Raw genomic sequence first — 23,449 nt, forward strand, 5'->3', positions numbered from 1 at the left:
TTCTAATATACCTATTACTTTTTATAGAAAGAAAGAAATTGTCTTTATATATCTTGATTGGCCTACCTGTCTACTCATTACCATTTATGTATGGCCCCTATTTTATTTATCAAATAATGAATGATAATGTACAATACACTATCCTGATATAGTGATATGTTACTATATGTTAAAAATATTCGAATTTTACAAATGTAAAGGATTGGAGAAAAGCTTGAAGTTTACTAGAAAAGGAAAATGAAATTTTTTAGAATCAAAATTCCTTAAAACTGTAAATCTAAAAATTATTTAATGATTCAATATCTACTTTACGCTCATATTTCTTAATAATGAGTAAGTCGATTGGGAGTAGCATTAATCATAGACATCGACTCAAAAAATAGAATAGTTGTTGATATTTTATTAAGAGTTCTTAAAACTTGTATCAAAAAATAAAAGAAAGTAATTATAAGTTCTCAATTGATATTGTGGTCAAGTTGAGTCATTACGATGACTTTAAAAAAAAAAATCAACCGAATATAAATTTACACACTATCACGCATTGTTTCCCAATAGCACCGTGTCCTCTGGTTTTTTAATAACGTTGCAGCTATCCGATGTATTTCGCATACTTAGAGAACTCTTCATCAATTCTCAATTTCTTCATGTCCTCCTCCCTTAAACAAATAGCAACTGTAATTCCACCTTCCAAGTCTTTCGGCATAAAGTAAATCAAGCCCTCTATCGGGATAAACTGGGGTCTCCGTACAGCCTCTGGTTTTCCCAATCCTAGGTTAAACTCAAGCTCATAACTATTCAACTTAGCCCATGAACTCAAAGCAATATCGGTATTTGGATCAAGGTTTGAGCAAAAGGAGATTAGATTTTTATTTGGACTACGATGAATTAAAGTCGCAAGTGCACTCGATTCATAAGCCCGTGTTTTTGGATCCAAAGCTGAACGAAGCTTCGATGCAAGGCCACCCAAAGGCTCCTTCATCAACTCTTCAATTACACATCTCTGTGACTTCATGTTAAGCATTAGTCCTGGATACGTTGGTGAAATATTGCAGTACTGCCGTACATCAACAGCACGACAAAGTGTGGATGTGGCTGTAGGGTTCAATCGAGAAATGCAGCAGCGAATAATGGCTTACCAGACGAATGTGGTAAGGGAATCGTCGGTGGATATATATTCTGAGGCAAACGACGAGGGGAGAGTTTTTGTAGCCAGTGTTTTAAGAGCGGTGAGTGAGTTATGGTCGAAGCAAAAGTAACTCCAAATACATTTAGGAGGAGGAGGATGTGATTTATCAACGCTTTCAAGTTCGGAATAAAAAGGAGGTGACTTCAAAATGAAATGATCCATCTCAGAACCTGGTTCGTAAGAGTCTTCGAGTAAAGGGATAAGGTTGTAACGGGGAAGGTTACCATCGCTAGTAAATGGTTCATTGCAACAAGCTTTAGAAAAGAGGTTGATAACCTAACCTTGGCCGGTCATATCCATTGCATTGTGCTGACCGACAAACGTAAGCACGAGACCACCAGTGATGAAACTGGCTTGGACAAGGAAAACTGGATCTGAGCCTAACGTTTGTTCATCAGGATCTCCTGGAATCGTTTTGCGAGGTGCGAAAATACTTTCGTTCAGCATACTGAAAGGAAAATCGGCTTTTCTGAGCGCGTCCATGGAGGGTATAGAAGGGACATGCTGAAGATCTTTGACAAAGAAAGGAGGCGTTTTCTCATACGGTTTAATCTTGAATATATTAAAGCTTTTTCCTTCTGAACTTTCGTGAACAACCTGACCAGCTAGCCACGGAAAACTGGCTGACAGACGCTCAAGTCCATTTGTCAGCGTCTCAATAATTGCTGAATGTGAGGAATCATCATCGACTATTGGAAAACAAAAGGATATCTGGGTATAGATTTTAAGTGATAATTGCTGTGCTAAAACATCCGCGAAATCATAGTTGTTTCATCCATGATATTGGTTGCACTAATATGTAGTGGGCTGATATAGCGTACATGGGTATGGTATGGGTACGACTCTCTGTAGCAGGCTCAATTAAGCAGCTTGCTTAAGAAAAGGAACTGTAGGGTTTCTCAATACATTTTGCCAACTGAAGGACCATGTAGCATTGAGTATTTTTTGTAGGTTACAAGGTAATCGCGGCAATGTGAGTTACGTGTTGAAAGAATTTTGGAGTCGAACTCAAGTCCAGCAGAAATGTCTATTTTTATACATATTGGCTCAACCTCCATCTACACTCATATGTTAAAATGGTTAAACATATAACGCACTCAAGCACATTAGAATCCATCAAAAAAACAATCAAGGGTTACAAGATGAACGTTTATGGCTTAAAAAAAACCATCTCTGCATCTAACTGCATCAAGAATTCTTAACCCAAATAATGTACGTCGAGCTATTAGTAAAAGCCTGTTTTTGTTTATAGTCTTAATGTTTAACTAAAAAAGCTGGGTCTCTAGGGAAAAGTATACTATTAAAATCAGCAAATACGGTATATTTTAGATTTATAGTCATGATTATTCAATAATTCGTTCAATATAAAAGGCATAACAAAGAGTAATAGGCACTGCTAATAATTGTGCATTTTTTGAAATAGTCAGAATCCTCTGGAGAATAAAGTGCTATCTTCTTATCAGATGAAGATAAACTCACTTAGGCCTATCAAGCAAAACGTAACTTTAGTAACAAAAGGAGCTTGAAGATCTTAAAGATAATTTGTATTAAATCATAATTGCTAAATAAATTAATAAAAGGGAATATGTGGTATTGGAGTTTCGCCCGTAATTTTGGCAGTTAAAAAATGGCGACACGGTTAAAACAAGTAGGTAAGGGTGGGTAAGTAGTTTTGAAGATGGAAAGAATATTGAAAGGTTGCAACAGGTTAGGCTGTAATTTAAACAAGTAAAAAATCACTTTTTATTATATTCACAGTTTTTTGACTTTTTTTTTTTATTTTCCAGTCGTTATACAAGGATCGTCGTAAACTAAGATACAACAGGGTAAGTTACTCATCGCTTTCAGGTAAACAAGAACACTGTCTTTTTATGATGATTCATTTTGAATTCGGACACAAAAAGCAGAAACGGGAGACCCAAAGAAATCAAGCTTTTCGTACTACTTCAAACCGGAGGAATTAAGTCTTAAACGGTTCAATAATGCATTTAATATGGGCAGAAGCACATAACGATATCCCACACTAGGAAAGCCCAAAGCAAGGCTAATTAATCCAAGCAACGAACCAAACGTCAAACTAAACATCAACGAGAATAAAAGTACAATTAGGCTAAATTTAAGAAATACACTTTGATGTTTAAACCATTGATAGCCCTCTTTGGATACCTCTTCAATAGACGAGTAGCTATAGCGCGACATAAGACTAGGACGACCATCATTTTCTAGATGTGGAGATTGCCCAATTGGAGATTCATCCTTCAATTCTCTTTTGATATCGATATTCTGTTCAGTCATTTTGTTTTGTGGCAATTTAGTTTAATATTCAATGTGTTCCAAAAGAAAAATAAACGTTAATAAAGGTAACTGTTGTATTATTAGACAATAGTCCTTAGCAATCTATTTAAATGTAACAATTGCTTTAGTAATTTATACTTTTTCTCTTTTAAAGTCAGTGAACCGTTGTTGGGAAAAGTCAAGAATCAAGGTTAGAAACATATACGTATTCATTTTATTTACGCCTTCCCCCACATTGGATATTGCCAACAATGAACAATGACATTAAACTTCTGCAGAGGCGAAAATAATGCTATACATTCATTTTATTTATTAAAATGATTTATGAGCGAATTGCCTTCTTCCAACAGTCAAACTCGAATTCCCCTTCACTAAAACATACGGGAACTGTTTTGCGCAGTGTCCACTATTGGGAAATGGAAAAATCGAATTTGCTAGACGAATATGGATGGAATTCTTGTCTATTCCTTTTTCTATTTTTTGTTTGATTTTTTAAATAAATTAGCTTGTTTATCGAATTTATCTGGATGGGGTTTATCGTTAAAAAAAAACACCCTACCCAAAAAAAAAAAATTTATTTATTTTTATAAGTATTTTTATTCATTAACCTTCTTCTGGCATACGAGTCACAATCAACCTTTTAATTTTGACAATAATATAATAGAAATAAAATAAATTTTCAGTCGTGGTAATTTCTATTACATATTCGTTTAATGTAATGTGTTTTGACATTACTAAAATGGGATGAAAACATCCTTTTACGAGTCTATTTAATCATACAGAAAAAATGGCATTGAAGATGCAATTAATGAATGGAATTCATTTGATAAATGTATTCAATGGAAGGATAATGCTTCCAAAATAAGGATGGTCAAAATTTAACTCAAGATTGTTAAAACAAGGTTGTAATCGGAGTTTTCCGTTTTATTGAAAAACATATCCCCTTATGTCTTATGACTATTTTAATTGAATAACATAATTCAAATGCCTTTTGTTGCCTTCTATGCACATATGTGAACGTAAATCTAGCGCATCATTTTATAATACAGTTAGTAGGCCGAAACATACAAGCATATAACAAAGATAAATCAACTTCTTCGAGGAAGCATATTCCCTTGATCATGCTCAACAGTTTCTAACTTCAATACAAGCTTTTTTTATTCATTTATTTAACTATTTGTTGCTACACATACTAGTTTGTTTATGTATCATATTCATTGTCGGCATGGCAACGTGGATTTATTTACGCGCAGCGCGTACTCATTTAACCAGCACCACGTATATTCATTTTTACAAATACCCAGCTTATATCGTAGTGAGGAGGCGAATTTTGCGAAAGAAAGCATTTCTTTCATTTTAATATTTATTAATTTTTTGTTTATTTTTGTTCTTTTTTGATTCCCCTCTTTTTTTTGTCTTTACTCTTTAATTTCTTTCTATCTTTTTCTCCTAATCATATTAAGCTTCTTATGTTCTATTCAGAGGCCATTCTTTCAAAAAAGGTATGTAGTTTATAAGTTTTCTTTAGCGCGTAAACAGTGCTAATTTGTCTTTGAATCGTCTGACTAACTGTTCGCGTTAGGGTCCTTTGGCCAAGGTATGGTTGGCAGCTCACTGGGAAAAGAAACTTTCCAAAGTGCAAACTTTGCACACCAGTATTGAGCAAAGCGTCCATGCAATTGTCACGGAGGAAACCGCTCCAATGGCCCTTCGCCTATCAGGACAACTAATGTTGGGTGTTGTTCGCATTTATTCCAGAAAGGCTAGGTATTTATTGGAGGATTGTACGGAAGCGTTGATGCGTTTGAAAATGTCCTTTCAACCGGGTCAGGTTGATATGATTGAACCAGCTACTGCTCTCCAATCTTTAAAAGGTAAAGATGCTGTGACACAGAGCGCTAATCTCACTCTTCCTGAGACAATTACAGAGTTTGATCTTTTGGTACCTGATAGTACATTTGATTTTCAATGGTCTCAACTTCTTCGTACACCCTCTCGTTCTTCGAACACTCTTGAACTACATTCTTTACCAATATCTTCCTCTCCTTCTTTTCCATCTTCCCAGCTATCAATTGAGGCTGGACGAAATGCCCAAGTAGAATCAGGGTTTTCCTTGGGCGAATCATTCGCACATGTTGGCAATGATATGCAGTTTCATCTTCCCATTTCAAATTCCGGTGCTGCTACACCTAGAAGTGTGCACTCTGATAATCAGTCCCAAATTTCTATAGAAGTAGGTAGAGATGCTCCTGCTGCTGCTGCCACCGATTTAAGTGGAATTATTGGGCCTCAAATGACTAAGTCGCCGGCTAGTTCAGTCACTCATTTTAGTACGCCAAGCATGCTACCAATAGGAGGAACTTCATTGGATGATGAATTGTTGGCTCCTGTTGATGATTTAAACCTGGATTTGGGCTTAGATGATCTTTTAGGAGATGAACAAGGTGCTAATGCTCCGGCGATAGAGGCTGATGAACAAGCTGAAACATCAAGTATTCATCTCCCTTCTGACATTATGGAAGATGATTCATCTCGTCCTGCAGCAGCAGGAGTAGAGGAAGGTCAGGTTGTTGAAAGCGCCACTGCTCCTCAACAGGAAAAGATCAATCCACAGAAAACTGTACGTCGTCAACGTGCAATTATTGATCCCGTTACTGAATTGTCCTCCAAGCAAATGAAAAAACAATTGGCAGATACATCTTCCATCACCTCACCGTTATGCTTGAATACATCTTCCATCGTGTTTAATGCCACCGTTAATTTTACTCGAAACGGTAAATTTAATACTTCCATATTTTCTTCCAACCTGAACCCTAAAGTAAACGAGCTTTTGCAAGCTGATTTCAAACAGGCAATTCTAAGAAAGAGAAAAAATGAGAGCCCAGAGGAAGTCGAGCCTGCCAAGCACCAACGTACTGATACCTCAACTGAAAACCAAGAAACTGCTGAAGTCTTGGACCCTGAAGAAATTGCAGCCGCTGAGCTTGCCAACATTACTGAAGCCGCTATCGCTACTTTACCACAAGAAACCGTTGTTCAACCAGAAGGAGAAGCTCCTGAGCTTGGTTCGCCAATGGGATTTCCTGTTACTGCCTTGGAATCAGCCGATGATTCACTTTTTGACGCTCCTCCCGTAATGCTGGACGAGGCCGATTTGCTGGGAAGCGAACGATTGGACTCTTCGGTATCTGAGGCCCTTCCTAGTTCACAAACAGCCAAAGATTCTCTACGCAATAAGTGGGATCCTTATACTGAAGGTGAAAAAGTATCCTTCCAAACTCTTAGTGCGGGATGCAATAGAGAGGAAGCTGTTCAACTTTTCTTTGATGTCCTCGTTTTAGCGACGAAGGATGTTATATCTGTCAAGCAGGATGTTGCCATTCAGAACGAAATCACGCTTACTGCTAAACGTGGAATGCTACTTTCATCACTATGAGAGGTCGGTTAATATTTTTTCAAAATCCAATTAGATCTATAAATAAGTGTGAATACTTACACGAAATAGATTTTTATGACAGTAATATTGTTCATTGCTTTCTTTTATCTTTATTTTATTTTTGGAATCACGAGTTGTATGTCTTTCTTTTTCCGAGTTACGATATTACTGTTGGATGTATGTAATATTATCAGCTCAACACAAAGTTATGATTAGAAATAGCTTACGCGCTTTTTAATTTATTCTCAATGATTGATCTATCTCTTAAAAATCTTCCTTTCAATGCGATGATACGGGTTTACTAGGATTGAATATATAAAGACAATATGATCATATTATATTAGGCGTATCTTTTTTGTACCCAATGGTTGAGAATTTGGAAGCGAGGAAGCTACGGTAACTTGCATACCTTTGGAGCGCGCCCAATCTATTGCATCTCTAGAAACAGAATCACAATTAATAATATCTATACGTTTTAATTCTTTCAGTCCTCGTAAAACTGCTATAAATCCCGATCCATCGAGGGATATTGAATTTGAAAAGTTCACATACTTTAGATTTGGACAACAATCAGTAATGTGTATTGCATGCTTATTTTGAAGAGCAACGTTATCAGGAATCTCAAGATGCTCAAGTTCCGGTAAAGATGCAAATATTTCAAAGAAATGGGGGGCCAATGCTAGCGAATCGTGTAGAACCAGCTTTTTTAGTTTGTAACAAGAAGTCAAAAATTTGACAACATTATCGATATCATTTTGAGATAAACGAAGATAAAGAAATAACTCTAAGTTGATTAGTGATTCCATCCGGACATTTGTAGGGAATAAATATGGACATAAAATTGTAGATGCAGGATTGCAGGGTTTCACAATTAACGTGGTAAGAGATTGAGGAAGGAATGCTAGATCTTTAACAGTATTCGATACTCCTTCATCAATGATAATTAACGATCGGAGATTAATTTTATATTTTTTTATTGCAGCAACTAGGTCTGACTGATATGAGGCTTCCAGATATTCTAAATATGGACTGGCAGACAGCAAGTCTTTAAGAAATTGCTGTTCTTTATGGTGAAAGGGAAACTTTTGATTTCGGATAAACGTCAAAGATTTAAGAGCCAGCGGTACAGATTCTGCATTAAAGAGTTTATCCCAATCCATAGAATCAAATATCAAATCGGGAATTAAGTCAACAAGCTCAACCTGCTTGAGTTTCTTACAGCAAGATAAAATCTTAGAAGCTATGGAAAATGTTATAGGAGTAGCACAATAAAAGTAGTGAAGTTCAGAAAATGGCGTCCAAATTGTATACAATTTATCCGTTGACTGAGTGTGGAGAGGTGAAATGGTTTTGTAGACTTTAAGTGATTTGACTGAACGAAGTAAGGCTTTGGTAGGTGTTAATATACCAAGCTTCTCTAAGCCAATTACTTCCTGTATATTGTCTTTTGAATAAACAGAGTATCGAGCAACAGCCATAACGTTTCGATCTCTAGAGTTTACACTTCGAGGAGAGGCGCATGAAAAGTCTAAGCAACAAAATAAGCTAGGTTCTTTCTTAATACAGTCTCTCCAGTGTTTGCAGACTTGCATACACTGAACAATACTTTTGAAATTTAGTTGCTGTAGAATACATAATAGGACTTCTCGGGGAAGAATGCGAAACAAATCTAGTACCGGCCTGGTCCGAAGAATTCTTTCATTCAATCTTTGGCTTACTTTTTTTAATACCGGTCTCAAGGGATCCATTTTATGCACCATTCGCAGGCCTTGCGTATACAATTGATCTGCTTTCTTATCAAAGCCGTCAAGCTGTAAAAGTTTTCCCAAGCGTAGGTAACCTCTAGCATTTCTTGCATTCAAATGAATCATCCGTTTAGCATCAAGTTCTGCTTGTGAGTATTGACCTGACTTTTCGTAAACTTGAGCCCTTAGTTCAAACAAGTCAATCGTAGGATTGGGCTCCTGTTCGATGGTTTTAGTAATGAATGTCAATGCATCTTCAAACTTCCTTTTAGAGAGATATTGCTGGGTCTTCTCCTTTATTGCTTTTACTTGATAGTTATTCATGAATCCAAATCTTAATTTCTATACCCAACGATTTATTTTTTCTATACATAAACATAAACCTCCCATATAGCTTCCAATGAACCGTATTTTAAGAACCTCGATATCCTTTTTGAGGTATATATTATGCTTTCGTAGTCGCAAGCTTTATGGAGTAAGTTAGAATTGTTAAAGGATAGTTAAAGCTAGCGCCTTCAAATTTCATTTAAACAGAAATTGAATGTGCAAAAATACTAATAATAAGCATGTAACCAAAAGTTTGGAAAAAAAAGTATCTACTTATTTGTTATGCTTTTCATATGTTAAAACACGTAAACAATCTCAAGCAAAATTAGCATACGGTAATCGATCAAAAAATATTTGGGTTTAACTATTGAGTACAAAACAATAAAGTGATTAAAAGATAAAGCAAGGATAGCTTCTTATATGGTGTTTACTATTTTGCACTGAAGCCTATACCATATACGACTCATCGAAAATTAAAGTAATCGCACTCAACAGCATACTTCTTTACATTAGCTATGAAATTTAATGGAAATCGAGAACAAATCGAAATTATGCAGTTTTCGCTTTTTTTTCAGAACCCAGTAGGAACAAATGATTCATTAGCGCCAAATATGGCCAACATCATTATATTATAAAGAGAGTATTTAGGCAGCTGATAAAAATATTTCAGTTGTCAGGTTACTCATTTAAACTAATTTTGTTTTTTGGCAGAAGGAACGACAGGTTTAGCGGGTTTTTGGAGAAGCCAAATTCCACAAAATAATAAAAAGGCACCCAATACAGAGAAACAAGAGGCATAGTAAGGATAGGCGTGAGGGAGGAATCGAGGGAACTCATTATGAAAGAATTGACGAAGTGTAAAGGTAGATTTCTCTTCAATAGGAGTAAGGCCAGGACGCTTGTATTCGATTTTAAATGTAAAGTCGCCGTAGTGGTCAGGCGCAACTAACACAGCTTCATAATGTTGAGATGTTTGACTATCCGATGGAACTGGAACGAGATTGACACGATAGTAAGGGTCCAACATGATAAGTTCCAATTGAACATCATCTGCAACGTATGGAGTTTGCTGACCGTCTTCTAAAAGAGATATGTCGATTGAGAAAATCTAAACGTTAGTACTCTTGAAAGAGATAAAATATTGTGCTGCTCAAGTACGCTTCAAACAATATACTTGCTAAAATTAAATTATGACATAATATCAATAAAGGCTTTTTAAATACAAACAAAAAACTTACCATTTCATCTTTAATACGATAACAAGAAGCATTGCGAGACTCTAATGGCTCAGCGACCTTTCCATAAGTCATGTTAGTGGCCTGCAACACACCCTTGCGCTGGAAAACCCAATTTGTCAAATCACGAGCAAAAAGAAAATTAGATTTGGAAAACGAGGGGCTTTGGGGAGACAAATATTCATCTTTTAACATATCGATACTGCCACTAAGACCAACACGTTCGCCGGTGCTACTTTGCAAAACACTGACCAAAAACAGTTGAGTGCCAGCAGCCCAAGGATTCTTTGAGACCTCAGCCTCAGTTTTGGTGTTATAAATATAAGAGGTTGGATTACCACGAAGAATAGGTTGTGTCTGTGGATTTGGACCTAAATAATGGCCAATCCCTTTATATAAAATAGGGCCAGCAGCCCGGGTCTCATCAGAAATGATATATGGGTTTTCCGATATTCCATCCAAGAGAATGATATCGTCAGAACCTTCAGCGTGATTAAAATGATCAACAACGACAGATTGACGTTCGGCCAGAAACATATCCAGTTGTCTTCCAAGCTCCCTTATTCCTTCGGGAAGTTGAGAGCCTGCAACAACAAACAAGTTACCACCGCTTTGAACAAATTCTAGAAGAGATTTAGGGGAGAAAACAGGGCCCAAACCTATTCATAAAGTGCGTTAGCGTAAGTTTATCATACACATTTTCTAAACTGAAATCATGTTGATATCAATAATCATAAGCCACATACTTTTACTTTGAGATGACAATAAGATCAAGTTGTCGTAAAGACGTTCACCATATTCAAATAGCTTTGCACTTTCATCTTTGATGTAAGAAGTTTTCACATCAAAATCTCTGTCTACATAGTAACAGTTAGTTACTGAACGCGTTAGTCAATATCGTACCCGTAAGTGATTGTAAAAATGTGCTATATCCACCGATATCATGGTCGGCAACAGCCAAAACCGTCTGACGAGCTGCTTGTACTAAAAGCGACCATGTAAGGGCCAAAGCAATACACAATGCGCTCTTCATCGTAGCTGTGTTTCCAAGTGCAAATGTTGGTAGAAGAAGAGATCACTGGTATTAACCAAGCATAGCTACCTCCGCATACTGGTGCTTATGGGATTGCGTTGAACTAATTAACGATATTTTTATAAGAGCATTCAAAATAACGCTAAACTACTTTCAATAACATAAAGACACGTAAAAATTTACTCAACAGTACACTATTATAAAAGTAATTCGTCCAATTTTTATTTGAAATCCTAAATTCCATCGATTGAAATGAATTTAAATTCTTTATATTTCTATTCAACAAAGAAATATTCTCGGTAATAAAATCAGCGTTAGCTTAGCTCCCCTCAGCAATGCTTTATTTAGCAAATTTCTTAACATTGGAATAAATGGCATATACAAATCCCTCAAGAAGTCAAAATGGGTTATTTCCTTGCAATATAATATCCAGTTATTTATATCAGCTTAGCAAAAATAGACTTGTTCTATTAGCTTATAACAATGATACGACAGAACCCATGACATATCAATAAGATAACAAAATATCAATGTCAAAGAATAAAGCCTGCTTTTCTAACTAATTGCAATCATAGTGTGCACAATTTTTAAAGTTAAACATCTAATTAAAACGAAGTGCGTTATCTACGTTGACAGTTTAAAAAATCACTAAAATGCAATAGTCTAAGGTAAAGGGAACTGCTTTTTGGGAAGAGGAAGAGTAGTGCCGCTAACCTTGATGCATTCTTGTCCAAGCCAATGACCGAGAGTAACAGCATAATCGATTCCTTGGCCTTGAGAAAGAGCAGCAATAAATCCACCAGCAAAGGCATCTCCGGCACCATTGGTATCGACGATTTCCTCAGATGGGACGCGGTTGGGCTTGTAAGTGGTTACTTTACCGTCTTTAGCAACGATCGTGGCATCGGCTCCTTGAGTAATGACAACAACACGGGTGCGTTTCTTGTTAACCTTCTCAACAGAAGACAAGGCCAGCGCAATCTCCTGGACGTCGGTACTTTTGATTCCATGATTCTCCCCGTAGCTAAGGATTTCAGCTTCGTTGCCAATAACATAATCACAATATGGGATAACGGAATCCATTTGCTCCTTGAAAAATTGAGAGAGGAAAGGAGCGCTAAGATTCATGATATAGGGCTTGTTATTCTCATTAGCATGTTGAGCTAAACATAACATGGATTCGGGACTGACGGTCAAGTGAAAACCACCGACGTAAATAACCTTTGCTTCCTCAACGAACTTCCATACATTCGGCTGTTGCAAGTCCTTGAGCTTGTAGTTGTTAGCAGCTCCCAAGTTGGTACAAAGGGAGCGATTTTTATTGTTGTTGCTCAAGACGACAGCACAAACACCAGTAGGTGTAGTGGGATCAACAGAAAACTCAGATCGTAATCCAGCTTTTTCGTTCGATTCAAGAAGCATATCAGCAAACTTATCTTGACCAACGCAGCCGGCGAAAACAGTAGAGTTAGGAGGAAGTACGTATTGAGCAGCACGGCAGCTGTTTTGAGCTGCACCACCGGCACTGTAGCTAACGCATGGCTCCTTGTAGATACCCATCTGGCTCTCAGAAGCTAAGACGGCGTCGTTGCTCTTCAAGCCATACTTTTCAAGAGTTGCAGTTTCACCACCAACATAGTAATCCAACAGAGGGTTTTCCAAACCAAACAAGATGTATGAAGACATGATAAATGATTGTAGTAAGGGAAGGGAAAAAGTTAAAGAAAAACCACGAGAAAATACACCAACAGGTAAAGTATCTTAATGTTCAAAGAGCGATATTATGGCATAATTGTAATGCGTTATATTATTAATACTATACTGCGTTAAATATCGATACATGCCATATGGTCTGTTTATCTTTCGCTATATATTGTATGGTAAAGGCATACTATTTTTAATAAACTATTAAAATTTGAGCAGCTAAAAAAATTATCAATATAAGCATAACTGTACAAGCATCCTCAATTTCAGTTATTAGCTATATTGGTGAAAAATATAATACTATGTAACTGAAGATTGACAGTGTATGTTACTTATTGTACCTGTATACTGGAATTCTAGGTCACAACTAATACTCATCGCAATTTTAACCTTCATTAAACTGATTGCAAACTGCATAATTAAACGATATAAACTGTATCACACTCCTTTGCGCCTCGGTATATTATAATCACAATACTTATTTAAGAAGGCCGATCACGAGAAAAATTAGAACTAATAAAGATTAAAAGAGTCGATATTTGATGCTATATACAATTGGTCATGAATATTAACTCCATTCCTGTATTATTTTTTTAACAAAGGGGTTGCTTCAACTTTTAGCGGAAAACTTATCAAAGTGTGGAAGAAATAATAAACTAAGATAAATGATGATCGAGTTGCACTGCGTCAGGGTAGCCGGTTGTCAAAATTTTCAATATACGAATAAAGAAATAAAAACAAAAATAGAGTGAAAAAAAAATAGATATCGGCATCATGCTAAACGTGGAGACGATGATCCGCCGTTTTTTAGGATAAATTTAGGATATGACAGGAGATTACAACTAAAGAACTTTTGGTGCTTCTTCAAATATCCTGAATAAAAAAGGTCGTTAATCTTCACCTTGAACATTCGCTTTCTTTTCCATAATAGCGCTAACAATATCTATGGATAGTAGCTGTAGGTTTAAATCGTTGATCAATTGCTCTGGGGCTGTAGAATCACTTTCCCATACTAATAAGATTAGAATTTCTTGCAAACGCTCAAAGCTATGTCGGAGATTAGCTTGATCATTGGAAAAGATAGTAATTAAGCTAGAAATGTCGTTTTCTAATGCCATAGCACCATAATCATTCCACTGAATCTTATATAGTATGAGGTTTTCTATATAACTTGCAGCTTTCTCGCATGCCATAGAGCGTAAAGAAAGCTGATTTTCAGGAGTAAATTGCTCCAGCAACAAAACCCTGTCCCAAACGCTGCGAAGACGGGTAACTACCAGTCTTTCATGTTCTGTCTCCTTCGTATAGTCTTCATAGGACAAGACATAGTTGATTCCATCAAAGGAATCATCGATGCATTGCTCAATTCGGGGTAATAAAAATATCGGAAAGTACATGTTGAAAGAAGTCTTGCAAAGATTTTCAAAATTAACGGTTAGCTGCAAAAAATTATCAATCGATTTCTTTACCAATTTTTGGTCTTTGGCAAAGGCAAAAACTTCTTCCAACCGACTAGAAACACCATCCACAATTGATTTTAGATATTGCTTGCTGAGTGAAGCACTATTTACCAATGTTATGTAGTTTTCGACTTGTTTGGCGGGAATGCTATTTGCATTCTTTAGCCTCTGGAACTGAGCTTTTATAATGTTACAGACAGTTAAAAGATTATGGGAAAGGTAGACATAGTAATCATTTCTTAAAATAGGGATTAAGCTTTCGTTAACAAATCTGGTGAAGAATAAAGAGGAGACTGTAAAAAACGCACGTTGGAATACTTGCTTCGTAACGTACATGACATCGTCTACAATAGAGCTCATCCATGGGGAAACCTTTGTGTAATATTCCTCAAGTTCCAAAGACGTTTCTATACTTCTCCTGAAATAGTATGTTTCTAATTGTAATAAGGATGGAAGAAGTTGCTTTTTTAACAGAAGTTCCATCTTTGAAGAATTGAAAATAGATGCACAAATAAGATTGTCCTGGACAGATGGATCATTCGAAGTACCATCAGATTGGGACAATCGAAGGACAAGACGGCTAATAAATATTTTTGAGATATTCCATTTGGAGACAATGGCTGACATTTCATTCAAAATCGGATGTAGCGTTTGAAGAGAGACCCTTTCTAATTCCTTTTGATCCGAAACAAAGGCACGATTTTTCAACTTCGCATGTAACAAAATGTATTTGTAAGAAGCTATAGAGCTTACGAGGTTATCAATTCTTCTCACGTCAAACATGGTATTCACGATAATGGAACCTTGGCGATCACAATCACCTTGCAATTTTTCAATAACGGTGATGGTGTTTTTGGCCTTGTAATATTTTTGAACAAGAGGCGTATGTGCGCGTATGATAGAAGCAACATGCTCGACCAGTCCGGTAAATGCCTGTGCAAAAAAAAGAGCATGAGTAGGGGGCTCATCGAGAGTGGCCCTAGCTTTAGAAGCAATAATTCCACCAAAAAAATGCCAATAAGCTTCTAATCCTTCCTTTTCTTTGCCGATCAAAGGGAAGAGTTTGAAGTAACGAGTGATTTCTTTTTGATCCTGATTTCGGGCGGCCTTATGGAATTCCCGCCAAAAGAGAGTGTGTAGAGATTCGGTGATTTCTTTTAAGGTGTCCATGGGCGCTAAAGGTTGCTCAGCTGTGGGAACAACGGCATGTGCAAATTTCCCTTCGATGATAGCCGGCGATGTGGAGCTTGCTCGATGTACTAAATCAGCTGCTTTTTCCCATTGTTGGTGATGCATAGCTCTGTTGAGATCCTGCAAACATTCTTTGAAATCTCGGACTTGACGAACAAATAAAAGACACTCTTTTATACGATTCTGTTCTCTATCGACCGATTTGATTCTCTCAATGACCTCCTCGCTAACGATAGTGGTATTGCAAAAAGCATCTTTAAGCTCTTCAATCTGACCTACAAACAGCACTAGACGTTCTGCCATATTCTTGATTAAAGAATTGAACTTCTCAGTCGGCTGTGCATCGCTTAGCAGCCTTTCCAGCTTTTCGTCGGTTCGTTGGGATTCGACTTGTAAGTCATGAAACCGTTGTTTAATTTGCGAGATATCAGTGCAGTCATTGATGGATATGTCCATTGTACACTCATTAAATAAAGAAAGACTAAAACGCGTTCGCAAATTATCTCAAAAAATCTACGAGGTTGTGAATATTAACCGCGCAAAATAACAATTAAAAAACTCAAAGTAAGAGTGAAAGAAACCAAAGTAAGGGTTGTCGTCAGTTGATTTTCGAATTAATTAATTTTTAAATAAATTAGTAAACCTTGCAACGTCTCCCATTCAACTTGCCAAATGCCGCACAATTGACTCCTACTAAAAAAAGAGTTACTGAGTGCATTGCAAATGGTCAACTTTACGATATCATACTATTCCAGTAACTAATAATTAACGAGACGATAAATATCATTATTTGACAGAACGCAACATCGCAGACTCTAATAGCGAGAGTTCGCTGTTGTTCTTTAAATGTTTGATGTGAGGCAGGAAATATAGGAGAGTATATTTTGTTGTGCAATCATTCATTCTTATAGTACAACTGTAATAAAAAGTCATGGAAGAGCAATTTCCAAAAGCTGTATTTTAAAAATTTACGGTTTTCTGCTACGCCTCGTTGTTAAATACAAATCCATGTTTTTCGAAATTTCAGCATATTTGTCACCAATGTGATGGCCAAACAACAACTCACAAAGAAGGTAGTCTATGTTAAACATCTCAGTTCTACCTAAAACATACTCATGTATACCCCCTTCTAAGAATTGCTTCTCTTTTTCTTTATTTATTTATTTTCACCTTGAATCCTTTACTCGATTTCCCACTGCTGTACCAATATTCCTCTCCTCGTCCAAACAACTAGATCTTTATGGAAGTTACTACTGGGAAGCGAATATTACTAAGACATTACAAAAATGTGTGTACTATTTTACGGTCGAATTGGTCGACACAAAGAAATGGTAAAACGCGACCGACCTACTAATTAATTCTAAAAAAAATCATCAAATTAACAATTGGTATTTGTTTGATCATAACGATGTATATGAAATGTCATAAAGTACTTGAGTGTAGAAACGCATGCGTGCGACGAGTGACGAGCTCAACTATAAGCAATTGATATGGAGGCGAAACTTTCTGTAAGGAGAGAAATCTAATCCTTCTTCATAGTATGCATCTCTTGGTCAGGCTCAAAATGTTGAATTTCAGGATGAGCAGACAAAGCATCTACTGCATTCTCAGGAAGAGAAACGCTGAATCCCTTAAATACGGTATCATAAGTATGACCAATTTTAGCACCAGATGCCTCTAAATCAGATTTTATTTTATCCATCGATGCAGGATCAACAGAATCTTTCAATTGAACGATATACGACTTTTGACTCATGGCGAAATAACGAAGGCGAAAAAAACAAGGAAAGTAGCGTTTCAGATTTTTTAGCTGTACTTAAAATTCACTTAATTGTCAAAAAATGAACAAGCTTATGTAGTACAGATAAGAAGGAATTGAGCGCAAAGGGGAAAAGGCTGGTTTATATAGCATTCGCCATGTGCATTACGTAGGTCAGCTTATCTAAATAGAACGGTTGTGCACATTGCTTGCTTAGCCAATTTATTAGCTCTTTCTCTTTCAGTATACTTTTTAACGAAAGTCAAAAGAACTTTGGTAAAATAAATAACAAAATATATATTACATTTTCGTATTGTACATTGAGAAGGCTATTGCATTTGCATATAGGGACACAATATTCCTCATTATTCCTTTTTTTCACGCAGTGTAGACAACGCGGTCTGGAAAAGACATACATCCATTGGAATTGAGTTGTATTTTTGGGATAGGCGGTTGAGTGAGAATGAAATTGAGAAATTAGATGCTTTAATAACCAGTGCTTTTAAATTGCTTCTTGCTTTTTGATCAACACCGTGATTTCACTCCTGCGAGGTACATGTTACCTAGCTTTGATCTAATTTGAAAAGTTGGACTCATGGATGGTAAAGAGAGAAATTTCGTTTTATCCATACTTAATCATAGTATGTCTCTCACGCATACTCTCACATAGGTAGTTAATTGGGATTCTCATTTGTTTAAAATTTAGCTGGTTTGCAAAGGAAAACAGGTTGACTCCTGTCTTTTTTGGGTCTTTGGGATTTCTTTTGTTTTTGCTTTTTCGTCTCTGGTTTTGGGTATTTTAAAAAAATCACAATGATTTTAGAAGACACGGATCTACCTTTAAGTCACGAACAGCCTTCTTACTCTCAAATTAAAGATGTTTTGGACAAAATTCCTACTGGGGAGCACTTGTGGGACCTTCCTAAGTATGAGGAGAAAATAATCCTCAATTGGCTTATCAAGCTCTTAGCTACAAATTTGGAATGGATCACAGTTGAAGAGGAACGAGACTATTTGGTTAGCACGATTTGTGAACGAATTGCAGAGCGTAGTGGTAGACTTGCAGCTCCTACTAGGAAGAGGGAATTTTCCCTTTCAAATGGTGTTTCTGTAGTTCTTCGAGAGCCCACTATGACCTATAATACTTTAGGATTTAAAACATGGGGGTCTGCTCCCTTGCTTTCAGCAAATCTTCCCAAATGGGAAGATTTGAGTAATTCCATTAACGCGCTAGAATTAGGGGCTGGGACTGGGCTTGTTGGCATTAGTGCAGCCATTCAATTAGGATGGCAAGTTGTATGTACAGATCTACCAGATATAGTAGAAAATATGCAGTATAACGTTGATTACAATTCTGAACTTATCCAGCAATATGCGGGTTCAGTAAGCTGTCATGTATTAGATTGGATGAATCCCCCAGATGATGATAACCGACCATCATGGCTTATTAAACCATTTCAACGGATTATAGCAAGTGATTGTATCTATGAAACTCATTTCGGCGAGTTAGCCATTGCACTGTTTCGTAAATATTTAGCTAAGGACGGGATTGTTATCACAGAGTATCCACTTCGCGAAACACATTTGGAAGAAATAGGTGTGTTTGAAAAGGGAATGGACGCCGCCGGATTTGAAAGACAAATGGGAGAAGAAATTGGTGAAGAAGACTTTGGCTCTCTATACCCAGTAACTTGTCGTTGGAGTAGATGGAAATACCATGGATAACTTAAAATGTATCAATCTATAGGTCAAACCATGTTGCAAACTAGAAAAAGCGAGCCAAAATAATTGGGTTTTATTTTTTCCTTGTTTGAATAATTTTAGATTTTAATAGCAAAGCAATAGATTCTTTTGTATTATTTACAGTATCAAAGGGAATCACTTTTGGTTTTAAAGCTGGCTTTTTGAGCCCGCTTTTTTCTGTTTAGAGGAACGAAATTGCGTAGGTTGGTTTAGATCAACAGGACATCGATACTGAATTACGGTTTAGTAGAAAATCTATTTGAGAAAGTTACCGATTGTTTTCTTGTAAATACTTTTTTATCCTTCCGCGTTCATTCAAAGCAACACATTAGTATCGTTTCGTCTCTATGAGCTTTCATAGTTATTTTCTACAAATTCAAACGGAGGACTAGAAATTAGAAAGTAGAATTAACCATAAACATTTCACTTACCCTTCGTACTTTCGATCTTTAATCAGCATGCGAAGCTAAACCCTACCCTAATTTCTCCGACAGTGTGCCAATGGGACTCCCGAGGATTGGCGTTGGCCTTCTTCCTTACACACCCAAATTCCCCCTCTCTCTATAATTCGATCTTTTTAGCATTAAATTATTGAATTAAGCTAATAATTATGTATCTTTCAAAAATTATCTGCAAAAAAGTGCCAATGAAGCTTCTCTGCACTCGCAATGCTGCTACTGTGAGTGCTGCTGCTACCAACGCTTTGCAGAAAGAGCAGCCTTCCGGAGAGGCCATGATCGCTCGTCCTCGTTTGGTTGATTTGGACAAGCGTTGGGGTATTATGTCTCAGGAGGAGAAAGACGGTCTTATCACAGATTTGTATGCTCGTCAGAAACAACCCTGGACGACACTCTCCATTGAGGAAAAGAAAGCCGCATATTGGATTGCTTTTGGTGAACACGGTCCTCGTGCTTTCAGCCACATTAGTCAAAAGACAGTTTTTTGGGGAACTGTCGCTGGTTTAACGATCGGTGTCGTATTGTTTGGTCTCATCCGCACTCAAGCTGCTCCTTCTCCTCGTACCATGACTCGTGAATGGCAAGAGAAGTCCAATGAGTACATGAAGGAGAACAAGATCAACCCTATTAGTGGTGAAGCTAGCGAAGGGTTTAAGGGACGTGGTCAAATTTCCGGTGGTATTTTCTCCCCCTCCGAAAAGGACAAGAAATAAGAAATTCCCACATTTTGAGTTCAATAAAGTTTCAGCATGATCTGGGTTTCTTTTTGCTTAGTCAAATGAAAATTTATTTAGTTGTTTTATTTCTTGAGCCTAACTCGACTTTCATGGTAAGATGCTACTTCGTCGGACCCACCATTATCAGGTACTGGAAGGTTTGACTTTGCTACATTCGCTTCTTTTATTTCTAAAAACGAGTTTTAATTTATCCCCCTTTCTAATGAAAATTTCAGCTTATCGTGAATAAGTCCGGAATATAGTAAATCGTAAATTCATTGCTTTGCTGAATGTAGTTGATTAACAATTGGGGTAGTGAACGCTAATCGAAGTTCGAATGCTTATTGTAACGTTGTAAGCTTCATGCTAATGATCTCTGAATACATCTATGTACACGGTTGGCGTATCAATTTATTTAGACAAGTTGTCATTGGATGAAGTTTCACAATCATTATTTAGTTTTAATCTACAAAATCACTTTCCCAAAAACCATTTGGAATAGGTTTGGGGATGTTTAATTTTCGATGCCGGCCTACTTTTTGCACCAAAGGTTGATGCTTACAATTGGGTAAAGAGCCACCACCCAAGCGGTTTTCGTCATTCCAAGTAGGCGCAACGCTGCTTTCTTTGACTGGACCATGTAACTCATAGAACTAAAACACCAATTAGTAGGGAAAAAAGCCAAAAATACTCTTACCTTTTGGCAATCCGGACATTCGTAAGCAGGAAGTGCTTTACGTTTATTACCTCGAATAACATCATCGTTTAAAAATTCAGGCTCAAATGGTCGCTTCTTTTCAGTCCCCTTTTTCTGGCGATTGTCAGATACTCCCAACGTATTTATGTCCAACGGAGCTAATGGTTGTGTTTCACGTAGCAATATCATGTCTTCAGGTGACCTTGCTCGTAAATGCATTTCACCGTCGGAACTTTCAAAGGACTCTGCGCCTATAGGATTTGTGTCCAAAAATTTTTCTTCTTTCACGTTACCCAATGGCACAGAAATTGGTTTGACAAATGCTGAAGCATTTTGCACAGGAAGAGTGGGTGAATGCGGAGGGATTTTAACGCTTTGGTTTTTCTCTGAAAAAGGGGCATTTAAAGAAGGGTCCTCTTCGTCCACTGTATCACTTCCAGGAATCTCATCCTCGTCTGTTGTGCTATCCAATTCCTGAATGGTATTTGAACTAACTTTGGAAGACGCAGATGAGGATATCTGTTTTGTTTTAACACTTTCCAACTCCTTTTCAACTTGAATCCTCAGTTTCTTTTCCAAGACCAATTGAGATTTAAGTCTAGCAATTTCGACTTCATATTGCTCTAGAAGGTTTCCTAACTGACGATAAACAATGCTCCAATGGACCGACTTATTGTGTTCCTCCTCATTCATACGCCAATCACAATATTTTTACTTAAATTATTCTTTAAGTTGTTCAGATGAACTTAGGGATTACGATTGAAACGTTGTAGGGCTGCTTGCGCCAAAACAGAATTCTCACGAGAATAGTATGCTTCTGTATACTTTGCTTCAGCGATTTCGAGCTCCTGCAAGCGTTTCTCTCTTTCAATATGTAATGAATGAAATACTTTATTCGTACCGTAGTACGAATTGAGACTAAAACTATTACTCTCTACCCGCTTTTCAACTTTGGGTCGTTTCACCCCAATTTCTCCTTCAGGAGTGTCTTCTTCGACGAAATTCTCCTTTCTTTTAATTTTGGAAAGTTTTTACACTTGATTCGTGCTTAGAATGGGTTTTTTTTTGTAATTGTACCACCCAAACGTTGGTACTTTGGGTTTGGCAGAAGGTAAACCTTTGTCAGCACTCGTCATTTGTAAACAAAAAGCGCGACGCGACTACCATCCTAATACGGCTTATATCGTTAAATTACGCTATTTCAAAGCAGTCACGATTTTCGATATATAAAAGAGATAGTACCTACAATAACAGTTCTTTAACAATGTCATTTGCAACCCACCGAGTCACGGACTTGGTCTTTACCATACCGAGGATGCAGCTGTCAAACTGCCCGTGCTATGGGGTGCAAAGAATATGCGCCTGAACTCTTACGACCTGTAGCAGTACTTTATTATGTCGTACAGGATGAGAGGACGGCCTACATAGCTTTCCTTTTCAGTTATCCTGAATCAATTGAAAATCAACTTTTAGTTATAGTTAAAATGAGTAGGTTGAATTTTTTTATAGAAAAGAGTAGTTAATAAAAGAAAATGACGATAATGGATCCAGATGGTACAATTTTTTATTATTCTTTTGTTTACGGATGACAGTAAAAGGAATGTAATTTTGGTTGTTTTAGCTTCCTTATTGTTTTCGAATACAGAGGTATTCTAATATGCGAATTATGTTGTACCTATATTACTGAAATAGCTCATTCATGAGGGACGTGGTTTAGTACATCCCACTTATAGCCTTGGGAATGCTATAATTGTAAATGTTATTTTACAGTATCGTTTAACTAGTAATAAGTATCTGTTTTGGTAGCTTTATTATGCAAAGCTAACAGAATGAATTAAACACCGCACATAAAAGTGATATGCAAAAACGTAATACAATGCAATACAGTGTAGTATGGCTGGGATAAAATAACAGCTGTACGATGCTCCTCCTAATAAAAGTAAGCAATAACAAGAATACAAATTGCCCCCACTCGGAATCGAACCAAGGATCTTCGCATTACAAGTGCGATGCTGTACCACTAAGCCATAGGGGCAACGTTGATTGCTGCAGATTTGAAGTAACATATTAATAAGTAGATATTTTTGTAAGATTCCATTAAAAGAGAGTGATATTCATTGTTTATATAAAATACTATTGTCTGAAAGATAAAGAAGTTTTTATAAATTTTTTCTTTTTAGAAATATAAATTATAGTAGAAAATGTGAAACTTTTTCTTGCGCGGGATCTTGCACTTCGCAAATCTAAAAATCAGTATTCGACTCTTTAAGTCTCTTCAATGCTTAATTTACCATAATTTCTCATCCATTGTTTTTTCTTAGATAATGAGATTCATCCAGCGTTCTAGTTAATATAAAAATCTTTCTTCACTTGAGGATTTGAAGGCTAATTACGGTACCTGCTTAGTAGAATACATATCGTTAAATTAAAGAAACTTTTCTTATAGCGTATTTGATACTTTTCG

At 36.8% G+C, this 23,449-nt stretch overlaps 10 protein-coding genes, 17 long non-coding RNA genes, 1 other non-coding gene and 1 pseudogene; 15 read left to right on the top strand and 14 right to left on the bottom strand.

The window, feature by feature from the left end:
- Nucleotides 590-1,957, bottom strand: SPOM_SPCC132.05C (annotated as a pseudogene). One transcript has 1 exon: nt 590-1,957. A coding segment is annotated over exon 1 (1,368 nt).
- Nucleotides 851-1,248, top strand: SPOM_SPNCRNA.7324. The gene has a single exon (NR_196663.1). It is a non-coding gene; the product is annotated as a non-coding RNA (long non-coding RNA).
- SPOM_SPNCRNA.7325 lies at nt 1,484-2,620 on the top strand. Its single transcript, NR_196664.1, has one exon. It is a non-coding gene; the product is annotated as a non-coding RNA (long non-coding RNA).
- On the bottom strand, nt 2,487-3,651 carry SPOM_SPCC338.18 (uncharacterized protein). The gene has a single exon (NM_001023139.3). It carries the CDS (start codon nt 3,479-3,481, stop codon nt 3,128-3,130), a length of 354 nt encoding a protein of 117 aa, NP_588150.1. The 5' UTR covers nt 3,482-3,651; the 3' UTR covers nt 2,487-3,127.
- SPOM_SPNCRNA.7326 lies at nt 2,782-3,511 on the top strand. Its single transcript, NR_196665.1, has one exon. It is a non-coding gene; the product is annotated as a non-coding RNA (long non-coding RNA).
- A 59-nt stretch (nt 3,652-3,710) lies between the features above and the next one.
- On the top strand, nt 3,711-4,848 carry SPOM_SPNCRNA.1187. Its single transcript, NR_150044.1, has one exon. It is a non-coding gene; the product is annotated as a non-coding RNA, possible alternative UTR (long non-coding RNA).
- On the bottom strand, nt 4,308-4,643 carry SPOM_SPNCRNA.7327. The gene has a single exon (NR_196666.1). It is a non-coding gene; the product is annotated as a non-coding RNA (long non-coding RNA).
- On the top strand, nt 4,752-8,098 carry rad21 (mitotic cohesin complex non-SMC subunit Rad21). The gene is made up of 2 exons (NM_001023140.3): nt 4,752-4,983; nt 5,064-8,098. The coding sequence occupies exons 1-2, from the start codon at nt 4,951-4,953 to the stop codon at nt 6,915-6,917; spliced, it is 1,887 nt and encodes a 628-aa protein (NP_588151.1). The 5' UTR covers nt 4,752-4,950; the 3' UTR covers nt 6,918-8,098.
- On the bottom strand, nt 4,884-7,005 carry SPOM_SPNCRNA.7328. Its single transcript, NR_196667.1, has one exon. It is a non-coding gene; the product is annotated as a non-coding RNA (long non-coding RNA).
- Nucleotides 7,137-9,134, bottom strand: pof3 (F-box protein Pof3). Its single transcript, NM_001023141.3, has one exon. It carries the CDS (start codon nt 8,984-8,986, stop codon nt 7,253-7,255), a length of 1,734 nt encoding a protein of 577 aa, NP_588152.1. The 5' UTR covers nt 8,987-9,134; the 3' UTR covers nt 7,137-7,252.
- SPOM_SPNCRNA.7329 lies at nt 8,710-8,932 on the top strand. Its single transcript, NR_196668.1, has one exon. It is a non-coding gene; the product is annotated as a non-coding RNA (long non-coding RNA).
- A 328-nt stretch (nt 9,135-9,462) lies between the features above and the next one.
- On the bottom strand, nt 9,463-11,288 carry wbp1 (dolichyl-diphosphooligosaccharide--protein glycotransferase subunit Wbp1). The gene is made up of 4 exons (NM_001023142.3): nt 11,128-11,288; nt 10,971-11,081; nt 10,228-10,883; nt 9,463-10,097 (listed from the first exon to the last, which is right to left on the bottom strand). Exons 1-4 carry the CDS (start codon nt 11,255-11,257, stop codon nt 9,681-9,683), a joined length of 1,314 nt encoding a protein of 437 aa, NP_588153.1. The 5' UTR covers nt 11,258-11,288; the 3' UTR covers nt 9,463-9,680.
- On the top strand, nt 10,677-10,877 carry SPOM_SPNCRNA.7330. Its single transcript, NR_196669.1, has one exon. It is a non-coding gene; the product is annotated as a non-coding RNA (long non-coding RNA).
- Nucleotides 11,289-11,495: 207 nt separating the features above from the next.
- ado1 (adenosine kinase) lies at nt 11,496-12,977 on the bottom strand. Its single transcript, NM_001023143.3, has one exon. It carries the CDS (start codon nt 12,941-12,943, stop codon nt 11,921-11,923), a length of 1,023 nt encoding a protein of 340 aa, NP_588154.1. The 5' UTR covers nt 12,944-12,977; the 3' UTR covers nt 11,496-11,920.
- Nucleotides 11,516-13,006, top strand: SPOM_SPNCRNA.7331. Its single transcript, NR_196670.1, has one exon. It is a non-coding gene; the product is annotated as a non-coding RNA (long non-coding RNA).
- Nucleotides 13,007-13,332: 326 nt separating this feature from the next.
- On the bottom strand, nt 13,333-16,304 carry cog4 (COG complex subunit Cog4). Its single transcript, NM_001023144.3, has one exon. The coding sequence runs from the start codon at nt 16,066-16,068 to the stop codon at nt 13,852-13,854; it is 2,217 nt and encodes a 738-aa protein (NP_588155.1). The 5' UTR covers nt 16,069-16,304; the 3' UTR covers nt 13,333-13,851.
- On the top strand, nt 13,360-14,776 carry SPOM_SPNCRNA.7332. The gene has a single exon (NR_196671.1). It is a non-coding gene; the product is annotated as a non-coding RNA (long non-coding RNA).
- Nucleotides 15,748-16,102, top strand: SPOM_SPNCRNA.7333. Its single transcript, NR_196672.1, has one exon. It is a non-coding gene; the product is annotated as a non-coding RNA (long non-coding RNA).
- Nucleotides 16,305-16,368: 64 nt separating the features above from the next.
- Nucleotides 16,369-16,568, bottom strand: SPOM_SPNCRNA.7334. The gene has a single exon (NR_196673.1). It is a non-coding gene; the product is annotated as a non-coding RNA (long non-coding RNA).
- A 163-nt stretch (nt 16,569-16,731) lies between these two features.
- SPOM_SPNCRNA.7335 lies at nt 16,732-17,511 on the top strand. The gene has a single exon (NR_196674.1). It is a non-coding gene; the product is annotated as a non-coding RNA (long non-coding RNA).
- pbi2 (proteinase B inhibitor Pbi2) lies at nt 16,867-17,488 on the bottom strand. Its single transcript, NM_001023145.3, has one exon. The coding sequence runs from the start codon at nt 17,366-17,368 to the stop codon at nt 17,135-17,137; it is 234 nt and encodes a 77-aa protein (NP_588156.1). The 5' UTR covers nt 17,369-17,488; the 3' UTR covers nt 16,867-17,134.
- SPOM_SPNCRNA.1188 lies at nt 17,473-19,528 on the bottom strand. The gene has a single exon (NR_150045.1). It is a non-coding gene; the product is annotated as a non-coding RNA, possible alternative UTR (long non-coding RNA).
- Nucleotides 17,984-19,230, top strand: efm2 (methyltransferase Rrg1). Its single transcript, NM_001023146.3, has one exon. The coding sequence runs from the start codon at nt 18,185-18,187 to the stop codon at nt 19,094-19,096; it is 912 nt and encodes a 303-aa protein (NP_588157.1). The 5' UTR covers nt 17,984-18,184; the 3' UTR covers nt 19,097-19,230.
- A 38-nt stretch (nt 19,529-19,566) lies between the features above and the next one.
- On the bottom strand, nt 19,567-20,355 carry SPOM_SPNCRNA.7336. The gene has a single exon (NR_196675.1). It is a non-coding gene; the product is annotated as a non-coding RNA (long non-coding RNA).
- cox5 (cytochrome c oxidase subunit V) lies at nt 19,653-20,571 on the top strand. Its single transcript, NM_001023147.3, has one exon. It carries the CDS (start codon nt 19,725-19,727, stop codon nt 20,283-20,285), a length of 561 nt encoding a protein of 186 aa, NP_588158.2. The 5' UTR covers nt 19,653-19,724; the 3' UTR covers nt 20,286-20,571.
- SPOM_SPNCRNA.1189 lies at nt 20,506-22,578 on the top strand. Its single transcript, NR_150046.1, has one exon. It is a non-coding gene; the product is annotated as a non-coding RNA, possible alternative UTR (long non-coding RNA).
- ctp1 (CtIP family endonuclease) lies at nt 20,596-22,091 on the bottom strand. Its single transcript, NM_001023148.4, has 2 exons — nt 20,986-22,091; nt 20,596-20,941 (listed from the first exon to the last, which is right to left on the bottom strand). The coding sequence occupies exons 1-2, from the start codon at nt 21,676-21,678 to the stop codon at nt 20,750-20,752; spliced, it is 885 nt and encodes a 294-aa protein (NP_588159.2). The 5' UTR covers nt 21,679-22,091; the 3' UTR covers nt 20,596-20,749.
- Nucleotides 22,182-22,605, top strand: SPOM_SPNCRNA.491. Its single transcript, NR_150872.1, has one exon. It is a non-coding gene; the product is annotated as a non-coding RNA (long non-coding RNA).
- Nucleotides 22,606-22,948: 343 nt separating this feature from the next.
- SPOM_SPCTRNATHR.10 lies at nt 22,949-23,020 on the bottom strand. The gene has a single exon. It is a non-coding gene; the product is annotated as a tRNA-Thr (tRNA).
- Nucleotides 23,021-23,449: the final 429 nt, after the last annotated feature.

This window comes from Schizosaccharomyces pombe (assembly GCF_000002945.2).
Source record: "Schizosaccharomyces pombe strain 972h- genome assembly, chromosome: III".
In the NCBI taxonomy this organism is placed as follows: Eukaryota; Fungi; Ascomycota; class Schizosaccharomycetes; order Schizosaccharomycetales; family Schizosaccharomycetaceae; genus Schizosaccharomyces; species Schizosaccharomyces pombe.

Excerpts from the sequence above, each read along its gene's own strand:
- SPOM_SPCC338.18 (NM_001023139.3), bottom strand. The coding sequence starts at position 3,481 with ATGACTGAACAGAATATCGATATCAAAAGAGAATTGAAGGATGAATCT.
- rad21 (NM_001023140.3), top strand. The coding sequence starts at position 4,951 with ATGTTCTATTCAGAGGCCATTCTTTCAAAAAAG. Across the intron at positions 4,984-5,063 it reads AGGCCATTCTTTCAAAAAAG|GGTCCTTTGGCCAAGGTATG; the intron begins GTATGTAGTTTA and ends TGTTCGCGTTAG.
- pof3 (NM_001023141.3), bottom strand. The coding sequence starts at position 8,986 with ATGAATAACTATCAAGTAAAAGCAATAAAGGAGAAGACCCAGCAATAT.
- wbp1 (NM_001023142.3), bottom strand. The coding sequence starts at position 11,257 with ATGAAGAGCGCATTGTGTATTGCTTTGGCCCTTACATGGTCGCTTTTA. Across the intron at positions 11,082-11,127 it reads ATTTTTACAATCACTTACGG|ACAGAGATTTTGATGTGAAA; the intron begins GTACGATATTGA and ends GTTACTATGTAG. Across the intron at positions 10,884-10,970 it reads ATTGTCATCTCAAAGTAAAA|GTTTGGGCCCTGTTTTCTCC; the intron begins GTATGTGGCTTA and ends CTTTATGAATAG.
- ado1 (NM_001023143.3), bottom strand. The coding sequence starts at position 12,943 with ATGTCTTCATACATCTTGTTTGGTTTGGAAAACCCTCTGTTGGATTAC.
- cog4 (NM_001023144.3), bottom strand. The coding sequence starts at position 16,068 with ATGGACATATCCATCAATGACTGCACTGATATCTCGCAAATTAAACAA.
- pbi2 (NM_001023145.3), bottom strand. The coding sequence starts at position 17,368 with ATGAGTCAAAAGTCGTATATCGTTCAATTGAAAGATTCTGTTGATCCT.
- efm2 (NM_001023146.3), top strand. The coding sequence starts at position 18,185 with ATGATTTTAGAAGACACGGATCTACCTTTAAGTCACGAACAGCCTTCT.
- cox5 (NM_001023147.3), top strand. The coding sequence starts at position 19,725 with ATGTATCTTTCAAAAATTATCTGCAAAAAAGTGCCAATGAAGCTTCTC.
- ctp1 (NM_001023148.4), bottom strand. The coding sequence starts at position 21,678 with ATGAATGAGGAGGAACACAATAAGTCGGTCCATTGGAGCATTGTTTAT. Across the intron at positions 20,942-20,985 it reads AATGTCCGGATTGCCAAAAG|TTCTATGAGTTACATGGTCC; the intron begins GTAAGAGTATTT and ends TTGGTGTTTTAG.